At 39.1% G+C, this 12,876-nt stretch overlaps 1 protein-coding gene across 1 annotated transcript in view; it reads left to right on the top strand.

Annotated features, from left to right (window-relative positions):
- Positions 1 to 7,883, top strand: part of MAN2A1 (mannosidase alpha class 2A member 1) — a 163,049-nt gene extending 155,166 nt beyond the window's left edge. The window contains exons 21-22 of the mRNA XM_027100241.1: positions 3,391 to 3,501; positions 5,126 to 7,883. Of these exons, the coding sequence (XP_026956042.1) occupies positions 3,391 to 3,501; positions 5,126 to 5,278 (264 nt within the window). The 3' untranslated portion in view covers positions 5,279 to 7,883. The remainder of the gene's footprint in view (positions 1 to 3,390; positions 3,502 to 5,125) is intronic.
- Positions 7,884 to 12,876: the final 4,993 nt, after the last annotated feature.

The following is a 12,876-nucleotide window of genomic DNA, read 5'->3' as shown; positions in this document are numbered from 1 at the left end:
CTACTCAGAACCTTATACTGCCTGGGAAGACGAGGGGAGCACTAGTGCTAAAAATGTTGGGGAACACACTGCCTGTTTTCTTCTTGTCTACTCAATAATGATGGGACACCGTAGAAGTGTTCACCAGCCATTGATGGGGAACGGTCATGAAGGGCCGTTGTAGAGTCATTAGTGATAATTGCACTTTGAGTATGAGAGGGAATGTTTTGTGATAGGGGTGTTCCTTTACCTTTAAAAAGAGCAATACACCTTGTATATCACGTCAGCTACTTCAAAGGTTGTTGCAAGATGAAATGAGTTAATCCATGAAAAGCATTCTGTACATGACTGGCACACAGCAGGTGCTCAATAAGTGTTAGCTGCAGTTACTGTTATTGTCCTCCCTGTGGTGGATCCTCAAAGGGGTTTGTCACGAGTCTAACCTAGTTCCCTGAATTTTCAGAGGATAGACTCAGTCACTTAACTGATTCGTGGTGGAACCAAACCTTGCCTCCAGTCTAGCTTTCTCTGAGCCTGATGGCTTCATTTGGTAAGCCAGATCACCTTCCCCCCTAGTTCCCCCAGTTGCTGGAGACATTTCATAGGCCCCCCGCTTAGTCTGGGAGCTAGATGTTGGTTTATCCCCTGAAATAAGTTCTACAGTGGATTTTCCTGGTGCAACTTGGGAACATCCAAGCAGGGGTTCAGTCTCAATGGTGATCTGAACTGTTTTACAAAGACACTTCATTTGAAGCTCACCTAGCACAGTGCTTGGTGCAACTTCAAAATTTGTAAGTTTTCTTCCCCACACCCTCCCCTTCTTTTCTGAGGTCTGGATGCTACTAATGTGTTAATGAATATAAAAACAGGTCTCTCAAAATTTGTTTACTCTCCTAGAGTATATAGTGTGACTACTTGAAGGTATCTGTTTTCCTGTACACATATTCAAGGTAAATTCACAGTTTCCCTACTTTGAAAAACAGTTTTCTTGGAAATAAAATGTCTAGACAGACTTTGAAACTGAAAAACTGCTGCTTTGCCTCAGGTATTTTTGCTTGAAAACTGATACTTTCATGAATACTTGATTTTTAAAACTTACACAAGATGAATGCCTTTTCATTTGGTGTTTTAGTCCTTATGAATAGTGATAGGGTTTTGGTTTTCAGAGAAAGTAAAACTTTTTCCCATTGGTGAAAATTAATTTTTATGACTTTAATCTCTACTTTTGTATTGTTTGTTTAAATCTCTTATCGAATTCAGTGGCAGAATTCCAAAAGTGTTTCCCTTCCCAACTTTTTGTCACCTTCAGTCTGCTAAAGGCCTTACATATTCATTATTCAAGAACCAATGTGCTGCAGGAATTTTAGCAATGCCTGCTTATCAGTGTTTCTTTAAGGATGGTCTAGTGAGTTAAGATGGCCAGATGCTTTAGGTTAATAGTGATAAGTGCTTTTGGAGTCTAATTAAGAGGGCATCTAATTTGTGAATTTGAATCAGGGTTCTGTTATGATTTTGATGTATAATTGTGGACATATAATTTGGATCTTCCCTGATTCCTTAGCTACAAAGTTATGATGTCAATAAAAGAAATTTGTGAATGAAAAGTTAGATAAGAATATTGTTTAATTTGTAACTACTATGAAAATAATCACTATTTATTTGATGGATGATGTTGATAGAAACAATAACAATATACTGAGGGCTTCCTCTGCTCCAAACCCTAGGCTAAATCCTTGTTACGCTATTTCATTTCATTTCATCTCTCTCTCTCTTTTTTTTTTATGGTAAAGGAAAAACTGTTTTGCTGAAATCAGCAGCTAGTAAATTGCAGAACTAAGATACAGATCTTAGGCTGTCTGACTCCCAGCTCAGATTCTGAACCATTCATTTCTACAGCTTCTTAACTAGCACATTCTGTCCTATAAGCTGGGCTACCTTACATAGTATTTTCAATGGGTTAACCCGCACCATGACTCCATGAAGGAGGTAGACGTGCATTAGCTCCATTTTACAGACAAGGAAACTGACAATTAGGAAGAATAAAGGACTATTCCAAGGTTTCACAATTGGCACAACTATTATCCTTCTGTATATAATAAATAAAGGGTTTTCTATGTGCTCTTTTAGTGCCATTTTGGGACTGTGAAATTGTTTGAAATTTCATTAGAAATCTCTGTCATGTGATTTCAACCTACTGTGTATATCATGTGGTCCTGTGATGACTCACAGAATCCCTTAAATGACTTTTTTCTCTCCCTTCAAACAAAATTTCAGCAGTACCACTGCAAAATACCAGTGTTAAATGTCATAAAACAGGTTATTCCAGCCAAGAATCTGAGGTGAGGACAGCTTTAAGTTGTTCAGTCACATTAAAATCAAATCAGTGATGGGAATGCTGGCAGCTGTTCAGAAAAGATGTCTCTGTAGCACATTAAAAATTTTATGCCCTAGTAAGGATGATCAAGAACATGGGCATATTCATATCTGTGGCCACAAAAAAGAAAAAGGGACCAATTTCGTCACAGTGTCAGTGCCAAGCAGCACATGACTCTCCTTGGAATAAATATGTACTTCTTAACTTTTCCAAGGATTTTTAATTCAGTTTATTTATCATAAACATTTTCCCAGTTTAGAAACATAAAATTTATTAAATAGTTGTAATTTTAAATATTCAAGGACTTGAAGCATTTGTGACATTGCTACTTAAATGGGTACAAGAAATTTCATTGCAAGAAACTGTATACTGATCCCTGTAGCTGACTTGTCATGTTTAGTATTTTCCTTTTTACCTGCACAAGAATAGCTTCTGTAATGTGAATTTAAATGATATATCAATCTAATAAATGTGGTTGGCTTAGCAAGTGATAAGCATAACTAATTCAATTTAAATGCCTCTTATATAAAAATAATGAACCAGTACATTAAAGATTAAAAATGTTAATGCAATTAGCAAAAATTAGTATTCAACGAAGAAGCATGTTTCAGTTTTAAGATGGATAATATATCATTCAATGACAAGATAAGGACTAAATTCAGGTATACTTTATTCAGTTGATGGATTTATTAAAAATAAAATAAAATGCTTTATTTGAAGAAACTTTGATAAAACGATATATAATATGTGGACGAAAGATAACCCACGTCCTCAGGAACTATGGAGGAAACCAAGGCTTGAGTGACTTAACAGGGATTCTTAGAACATAATATCACCTGACTCCTTGTGGGAGGGAGTGTAGCAGGGGGTGGGTGGGCACAGTGAGCATGGAACCTGAATGGAAATGGATTTGCCTGGATTCACTTTTCAATAAAATGAGCATTTGTGGTTTGGGGACACTGACGTCAAGGGTATGCAATAGTGTCAGTATTTGCCTTAATGTCACCGTGGCGTGTTGGCGCTCTGCTCATTTGCAGGTGGATGGCAAGCATTCCAATGAGGCAGCCTTGATCCTCCACAGGAAGGGGTTTGATTGCTGCTTCTCTAGCAGAGACACGGGGCTGCTTTGTTCCACTACCCAGGGAAAGGTGAGCTGAAAGCTTATTTTTGCTTGTTGAGTTAGTGTGCTTTGAAATCCTTATTTTCTGCAGATAATCTTGACAATGAGATGTTTCATTGCCTCTTCGCTGACTCATTCCCCTCAACTTCAAATTAGTTCAAGTTTCCCCATCTTAAGAAAGCCCTTTCTTAACGTTCAGTCTCTTCTTGTCACCATTAAAATGCATAGGCAAACATGTACACGTTTGAAGGCAGTGTCCTCATCGATTCTTAGGTCTTCCATTTCCAACCTGCATAGCACCTTCTTCCTGCCCACCCCCTCATTTCCACCTCTCTCGGACATGGTCATGTATGATCCAGTTCAGGGGTGGCAAACCCAAGTCCTACAGGGGCCAAGACCAGTTTTACAGTAACTAAAGTGGGGTGCTGGCTTGCAGTATGGGAAGAGAGGGAGCAATGAGACTGTGGCCAGTGGGATAACTCAACCGAAGACCCCAGGGCAGCTGTACTTAGCTCCAGTCAGTTGTTTCCCCAGGGGAAAGATGCAGGGCTAGATCTTCTGATTAAGCAAGATTTGCATATGAGTCCACACTCTGCAGACCAAACAGATCCTCAGGCTGACCACTGCTTGGTGGCTGCGCATTTCTGACTTCAAGTCGGTCTTGCTGACAGTTCTCATCAGAGAACTCTCCTTGGAAGCAAATGAACCTCCAATCTTATGCCTGTGGCTCTGAGCTAGCTGTAACTACAAGAAGATGCTTGGGCTGATTCTAGCACACTGGCGGGTCTCCTCCACCAAGTCAGCTCAGGGGACCCAGCTCTTCTCCAAAACCCAATAGACATAGTGTAGACCAGACTCAAGTAATTCAGTTCCAGCCTTACAAAATTAGTATGTGCATAGGACCCAAAAAGAAAAGAAAATATAGTAGGGGGGCCTAAATCTGCTTAGATAGATAAGCTTCTGCATTTCTGTTCCTCACCCTGTATGTGGTTGGTGCTAAGAAAGCACTGATATCTTTGTTTCATTACATTTGCACTCTCCCTTATTAGTGATGATCTGAGAATACTTGCTTGTGAACATTTGTACTCAAACATTAAGGCATTGAGTCTTTAGGGGGTTATACGATCCAGAGAGACATATTAGAATAACCTGCTAGAAGTGAGGACAGTATTTTCTAAACAACCTCCCCACCCTATAAATGGGACTCACTGACATGATGGGCCTTCCTTGTGGCAGCCTGTGTCCTATCTCCCGGCTCTTTGGGCACAGGGAATATGGTGGATGAGCACCACTGTTAGGGGTAAGTATTGACTGAAAGAGGATATAGATGTGTTTAAAGCTTCTTGGCCTATAGATGTGCTTTCTTTTATTGAAAAAATGGCCCCTGCACCTGATGTGTTCTCAAGCAACAGAAAAGGAATCCAGAGCCCATCATCCTCCCGTTACAGTTTCCTGTGTCTCCCTCCAGGGTTAGTCTCCATGTTCAAGTATGTAGAGGTGGATTTAATCTCCCTCCCCTTCCCCTTATTTTTCATTAAAAGGGAACTTCAAACATACTTTTCACTTTTTCTCCCACTGAATATATAGATGCGCTACTAATCTTTCTTCAAAGTTGTTCTAAACGTGCAATTTTTTTATCATTTACTTTTTAGATATTGGTACAGAAACTTTTTAACAAGTTTACTGTTGTAAGTCTCATACCTTCGTCATTATCCTTGATGCATTCACCTCCAGACGCCCGAAATATAAGTGAGATCAACTTGAGTCCCATGGAAATCAGCACATTCCGAATCCAGTTGAGGTGAACCTGGCTTTCAGATTTGGATTGGGAAGCATTGGCTTTTATACACTTCTTGGTTTGACGTGCAATAAAGAAGCACATTATTTTAGCTTCTGGCTACTGTGAGGACATGAAATCTGTGATTTTTTTTTTTTTAAACCAGTACAGTAAGAGAGGAAAAAAAAAAAAAGCCATGCTATAAACTTTTTTTTTTTTAAGTTCCTTCCGTGAACTACCATCGTCAGTATGAATTGATGCAACAAACAAAGAAATGTCTAAAGACAACCTCTCAACAGATTGTATCTCAGGTTAAATGTTAACTAATTATATCTGTGTTGGGGGTTGTGAAGAGATTGTTGTAAGTATTCATGTTGCTGACCCTTTGTTAGTCTTACAAAAATACCCATTTTTACCAAAATGGAATAAAAAGCTGGTGGGTAATAGCTAATGGCCAAAATGGTTGCAATCATTCATACATGTTAGAAAAATTTTATGTGTTGAAATATGTGGAAAAGTGCAATCCGTCAACCCTTATACATAGTTGACTATGTGTTTTTCTACCACTTGTACCACTTGACCCCTCCCCTCCTACCCTTTGTAAGTATTTCCAGAAATATCAGATTTTGACTCATTCAGTAGTAGACAAAGAGGCATATTTTCATTACTTGACAGTGTGGGATAGGTGCAATTTATTCCATTGTCACTAAGATAGAAGAAGCAATTCCATAGGTACCATGACCTCTTTTAGGTACCACAAGGTGTCTTTTTACACAGCTCATTTGAATACAGATGTTCTGAGAAGGGGTTTTCTATTTTAAAATTATCGTATCAGAATAAATGTGCCTTATTTTTTTATAAGTCTTGTTAAATCTTTTGGTGTCCATATTATGGTTGGGGGAAGGGAAGAGGCTGGGGGGAGGTGGAGGGGTGGGTACTTTCTATGACACATAAATTGTATAATTTTTGCCTGACAATGCTGGCCACGTTCTGATCTGTTTCATTAAATTTGTGGTGATGTTACTTTAAACATTTTGACTATTTGAATGTACTGAGATGTCAGAAAACAAAAGAAGGAAGAAAAATATTGTTAAGTAAAATATGCTGCTGCCAAGGAGACTGCAACGTGAAAAAAGGATTTTGTAACATGCAGAATCCACATGCTGTTTCCATTTCACAGGAGTTCACCATTTTGAAGAGAGAATGCTTTAAAATAGACCCTGTTTTAAACCCACTTACATGTAGCTCATCATAATTTATCTTATTAAAGAGTATGTTTGTTCAGTGAATTCCAGACTTTTGTACATGCTAACCTCAAAGTGAAGCTCTAAACCTATGTGCCATTACAGTACTCTTGATAAAATTTATTTGGGATCATCGTGAACTTGACATTAAAATAAAAGCAACATTAGCAACATTTAGAAGATTCAGTTTTAGCATAGAAAGGATTCTTGACTATATGCACTTCTGAAAATTCTCTTTGTGTTAACTAATAGATTTAGTATTACCTGACTTTAAACTTCCATTATACCTCCTGCCATTCCAACATCTTCATACAGAAATAAAACACAATTTCTATGTTATCATGTAGTCTGATTATCATCTGGATTTTCAGTCAGGATGCAGCTCCTAAGATTATTGTTATGTTAAATTCATAAACTTCTTTCTCCTTTAATTATTAAGGAAACAATACTAGTGTTGATCGAGATATTACAAGGGAGTAATTTCATGCAATAAACATGTACTGTAAGTTTTCTTCCTCATTTTGGGGGGATAAACAACTTTAAAAAAAAAAAGCTTCCTTTTTGTGGACATCTACAGGTGTTAGGATTACCAGAAGCAAATCCCAGGAATGAGATCAGTATTTTCGTTGTGTCTTAAATGTAGAACCTTCCTATAGGAGTTCACTGTGTTCTGTGGTTTAAGTGGGTGTGCTTAATTGTTCTGGAATTTCTGATCAATTGAAATAAAAAAATCTTGATGCAATAATAGTGGTTTTGCCACTCCCGGTTGTTTGAGATGGATCTGTCCCGTGTTTGGTTGGGGTCTTATTCAGTGTGTGTTGCCACCAGCTGCTCACAGATAAAGCAGAAATTCTCTTTTACCAGCAAGTTTCTGCTTTTTATTTTTAGAATAAATCATCAGGGAAATGAAGAGAGGATGCTTTTGCTTTGGGTTGTGGTCAAGAACTGATTAAATGGTTTAGTGACCCTGGCACACGCTAAAAATCATACACTTCAGTTGTGATCTCAGTGGCATATTTGTTTGCTTATGTTTTATTACATTTATTATTGCAGATGTTCAGTAGTTCATTACTTTCTCTTATTTTTTTTCTGAAAATTTAATTTGTGCTTATAACTACAGTGTTTGAGAACTCAGCATCCTTGTTTTCTACAAATACTGATTAAAACAAAATGCTGTAAAATGTAAAACATTGTAATTACCTTCCCATGTCTTTGTTGTATTTGTGCTGAAATGTTTTCACATTCCTTTTTCTGGAAGAAATTCTTTGCTTTCATTTTGTTTATGTTGCTTACCTTGAAATCAATAGGTTTTGATATTTTCTCTTGGAAGATTTTATATCTTTTTGGGAATATGTAATATATCTAATAAAAGATAAATATTATCATGTACATGGTCCTCTAGAGTAGTTCTTAAGTCCTATTTTGTAAACAAGATATATTAAAACATTTTGAGGGGTAGGGTGGAGGTGTGAGGGCTTGTTCTTTCTTCCATTATGAATGAATCGCTCCTTCTTCAGTCCATTCTAGTTAGAAAAGATAGTTTTAGCAAGCAAGTAGCAGGTGGGGGTGATAGTGAGTTTCACATCTGGGTTTGGGGTCAGCTTTGAGGTTGGAGTCCAGGAACCTTCCCAGGAACGCCGTGCCTGTAGGACCTTCTGAACCAATGAGCAGGGCGAGAATTGTGGTCACATTCCATGTATTCCAGGATAAGATGAGAGTAAACCAAGATGTGAAATGAAGAAGGTCCGTGTGAGCTGATCCGGAAGGTAAGGTGTGTTGGAAGAGTGGAATCTGGAGGCACTCTGCCAGCCTGCTGGCCCAGACCAGCACACAACTTAGTGGTTTGGGGGGAATTCCTTCAAAGCCAGGAGGTGGGGGAGGGGGAGGGATAAATATCCCAGAGGTACATATGGGTTACCCAGGCAAACGATACATGCTGACTAGGAAGTTTGGACTTGTTTTGAGTGACTTAAAAAGTAAAGAGATTAATCAATTTGTAATATGTATATACTGAGCTATAAAACCCTAGAGAAATATTAATAAAAATACTAATTTCATCATCAGATAGTGAAAATTATTTTTGGCTGCATATTTGATGGTCAGCATGTCAAAATCATTTGAATGTTAAAACTGGTAAAGAAAAATTTTGTGTAGGTGGGCATATGTTCACATTCCTCCTACAGAGCTGCGATGTGAAACCAACTAAGGGTGATTGTGGCTGTGAATGGTTGAAGTAGTGGCCCAAAGGGGAGTGGGAGGAGGACCCTATGACATATGCTGCCATATAGCCTATATAGAGAATGCCTGAAGAGAGGTAATGGACGAGCCTCCTTCAACGTACACTGGCTTAAGCAAAAACAGGTGATTTATTGTCCCTAGTACCTAAGGTTCAAGGGTAGACAGCACTCCAAATACAGCTGTAGCCGACTCTAAGGTGATGTCATCCAGGATATGTTTTTTTTCTCATGTTTTGCTTTCCTCTGAGTTATTCTTCTCAGGCAAGGACTGCACATTTGATGGCAAGATGGCTACCAGAAGACTCAGACTTGCATCCCAGCCGGCTTAGTGACCCCATTGGTAAGAGCACCTTCATCCACATTTTCAGCAAATGTCCTGGGATTGACAGTACTGGCCGTCATCTTGCTCATATCCTAATGATGGTGGCTAAGGGTAGAGTTAGGTTCAACTGAACCCCATGGGCAAAAAGCGTGAGAAATAGTCCTCTCATCATCCCCCATCTCATAGAAAATGGGATTCTACAACCAGAAGAAAGGGAGTTGGATACTGGGATACTATGGATTCTAGGCAGGCAAAATACAGTACGAAATATTGCTGAGAAAAAACAAATGTGCAAATTTAAAGGAAGTAGAAAGCACACTTAGCTTCCATTTCAGGAAAGGTTTCATAGAAGAGGTAGGCTTGAAATATCAATAGTTCCTAAAAGATGCATTTGACTTTAGGAGGTAGAACAATATGCGTGTACTCCGTAAAAGACCAGAATGAGGAAGGACATGGTAACAGCAAGCCTGAAGAACTAGAAATAGTTCCTTCTGTCTGGAGCAGCACCGTCCAATAAAACTTTTCTGTGGTAATGGCGAGGTTCTTTCTACATGTGCTGTCCAGTATGGTAGCCACTAGCCACATGTGGCTCTTGAACATTTGAAATGTGGAGAGTGCAACTAAGGAACTGAACAGCTTATTCTAGTTGAATAGCAACATGTGTCTACAGTATTAACACTGGTCTGGAGCACATGGTAGCTATAAGATACTAATAGGAAATACAACTTAAAATGCAAGTTGAGGACACATTCTTTTACAATCCTGCTACTCAGTGTGGTCCTCAGACCAGAAGCATTGGCATTACCTGGAAACTTGTTAGTTCCCCGCCCCCAGACCTGCTGAATCATAATCTACGTTTTAGCAAGACCCCCAGAGGATTAACGTGCATACTAAAGCTCCAGCCTAGAACATTTTTCAAGAAACAAAGTCTCTCACGCCTGTTAGAATGGCTGTTATCAAAAAGTCAGTTATCAAAAAGGCAAGAAATAAGAAGCGTTGGCAAGCATGTGGAGAAAAGGGAACCTTCATACACTGTTATGATTCCTTTTCTTTAGGGCTTTGCACTGGTTCCCTCTGCTTCAGTGATTCTACTTTCATACCTTCCTGGGACAGGCTCCTTGTTATTCTGCTTTGGTTCATAGTCACCTTCTCAAGAATCTCCCTGGACCAGCCAATTTATACAAGTCCTACCTCCACTTCTTCACTAAGTATTTTATTACCCTGCTTCTTTTCTTCCTAACAGAGCCAAGTGTGAAATCATGTCAGTTTGCCTTCCTCACTGATATAAGTGCTACTGAAGGCAGGAACCCCAGGTGTTCGTTCAGCCTTGTTATCCCCACGCTTGCAAGAGCAGACATTCAGAAAATAGGTGTTCAGTAAATTGATGAAAATGTTTATCACCATTAAGTGTTGAGAAACAAAAATCGCAATTTTCAGAATAGAAGGCTGTGAAGTCCCTTACATCTTAATTGTATTTGTTCATGTTATTTTCCTGCTGAAAAGTCCCATTACCAGAAATTAAAGTATAAACGTTTCAAGCTGCATTCCTAATTTGCCTAAAGGATGTGACCTCTTTATGGAAGATATTGTTGCTTAACAACCAGCTACTGGCCCTCTGGCTTCTTTGCTAATAAAATCCTGATTTGATTCACATATGAGACAGTCATAAGCCTCAGGAGGTGAATTGTGATTGGTCTAAATTAGTCACGATGATTTCCTTCTCTAGGCTTGATGACTGATTTAGGAATTGACTTGTGACACAATTTTGGCCAATGAACTATGATGGGAAGTCTGTTGAGGGCTTCTGGGAGAGGACTCCTCCTCAAAAGGGCAGAGCATCTTATCCTCATGCAACAAAGTTCAAAGGCAGTTTTGTGTAAGTGTTGTTGCTGGAGCTGCTGCAGCCATTTTGCAGCCCTGCAGAGACAAGCCTGACGACAAAAGTCAACTGGATGACCAAATAACAAATGAGTAGAGCTGATGATGCTGAGCTGCTGAATGAACCAACTCCCACCTTCTTGTTATATGAAGTAATGTCACTTTAGTATTTAAGACAATTCGAGTTTAGTGTTATGTTACAAAGAGCTGAAAACATTTAAACTGATGCCCCTCACTGCTGCCTCAGCACCGTGCTCTCTTGTTTTGAATGGGTACATGTGTACTTGCCTGACTAAAGCTTAGTTGTAAAGTCAGTTTCTCAGAACACAGCCTCTTACTTTGTCCCTATTGCTCCCACCACCTTGCACATTTGCTCAAAATATTAAATAAAACTGTTCTTAATGATATTGTGTAGACATTTTTTCAAATATGAGAAGCAGGATTTTTAAAAATGCAAAATGAATCCAGGATGTGTGTACTAGCAAAATGCCTGAAGACTGCAGAGCTCCTTTGGCATATGCCCTCAGAGAGTGTCAACTCAAATGTGGAATTGGGGCTGGCTTCTCTAGTATGGTGAACCTTATGTTAACCAAATGATAAGCAAAATCTGGAGGCAGAGGGGAAGAAAACCAAGGGGCTGGGGTGGGAGCAATGAGTCGGTGGAGGCTAGCCTTTTTGAAGTATGTCAGCTAATTCTTTAACTATTTTAAGATTTTTCCAAATAGATTTAAATCTTTGAAGGACTGTAAGTGAATTTCTGAATCTCCAAACCAGGCAAAGGAAGGAAATTGTAACAGTGCTATTTTAAAGGGCATATTTTAAGGGCCTTACATGGAACCCAGTGTTCTTGGCTCCCGTGCTCTATGTAGCTTTCCAATTTTTTATTCATAAGCTTAGCCTTGGGGCTCATTTTCTGGTCCCAAATCTAAGTGGCAATGTTAGCAAGCAAGATGTGTCTCTAGGGTCTGGATGTGTGAAAACTCTTTTACTAAACCAAATGGAGCCCTCATTGGTTGACTTTCAGAGCATGATCTGAAGTTGTGAGGAGGCCTTTGTTTTGATCCAAAACTCCCCCACAACTGGAGCAGATCAGAGCACTCACCTTTCTTGGGATGGATGTCCTTGTCACATGCAGGATTGAAAACATTTTGGGCTGGCTCTATGGAAGTGAGTTTTCAAAAAAAGTGATTTGACTCATTTGTTTATTTTATCTTCCTAGATGGATTTTTAAAGTGCAATTAATAAGATTACTTTGAAGTTTAAATCTATTTTCTTAAGAAAAATCTACAAATTCATCTTCATTGAATGTGTGGGCTCCCATTAATAGAGTCTGAAGGCAGTTGGTTTTAGATTTTGCGTTGAGCTTTCAATAAACATTCATGGGAGTTGTCATTTGCTCAGGGTACCTGTGCTGGGCTCTGGGGGAGTGGGATTTTAATAATCTTGCCCTCCTGTCTAGTAAGGGAGAGAAATCCTGCATGGAGTTAAGGTACTAGAAGACCAGAGGGCAAGAGGGCCATGTTAGCGCTGGCAGCACAAATGATAAGGTACTTAAAGCACATAGGAAGGAGACTTTGCTTCCATATGGAGTGATGAGGGGAGAAGAGGAGGTGGGAGGATTTGAGCTGAGCCTGGAAGGATATAAGTATATCACCAACTAGATGTGGGAGAGGAGGGTGGCATGGCACCAACAGCATGAAAACAAGAAATCTCATGTCTGGTGGAAATTTTGTGAAGGGAAATCATTGGAAGTTATACTGGAAATTTTTTTGTATAATTTAAAGGCCCCCCATAATCTGTATCTAGACTTTTGACTCTACAGAAGAAAATGGAGATGTGGTAGTATGCACATAGATATTGATTGATCAACACATTTAAGAAGGTGAAAGGAAAGAAGCATGTGGGTAGTTTTCAGGAACCCTTAATAATTGCCAGTAATTGTGAA

Source organism: Aethalodelphis obliquidens, unplaced genomic scaffold, assembly GCF_003676395.1.
Source record: "Aethalodelphis obliquidens isolate GAN/ISIS:26980383/991018 unplaced genomic scaffold, ASM367639v1 scaffold4, whole genome shotgun sequence".
NCBI lineage: Eukaryota > Metazoa > Chordata > Mammalia > Artiodactyla > Delphinidae > Aethalodelphis > Aethalodelphis obliquidens.
Note: the sequence above shows the minus strand (reverse complement) of the source record. Positions and strands in the feature narration are given on the sequence as shown.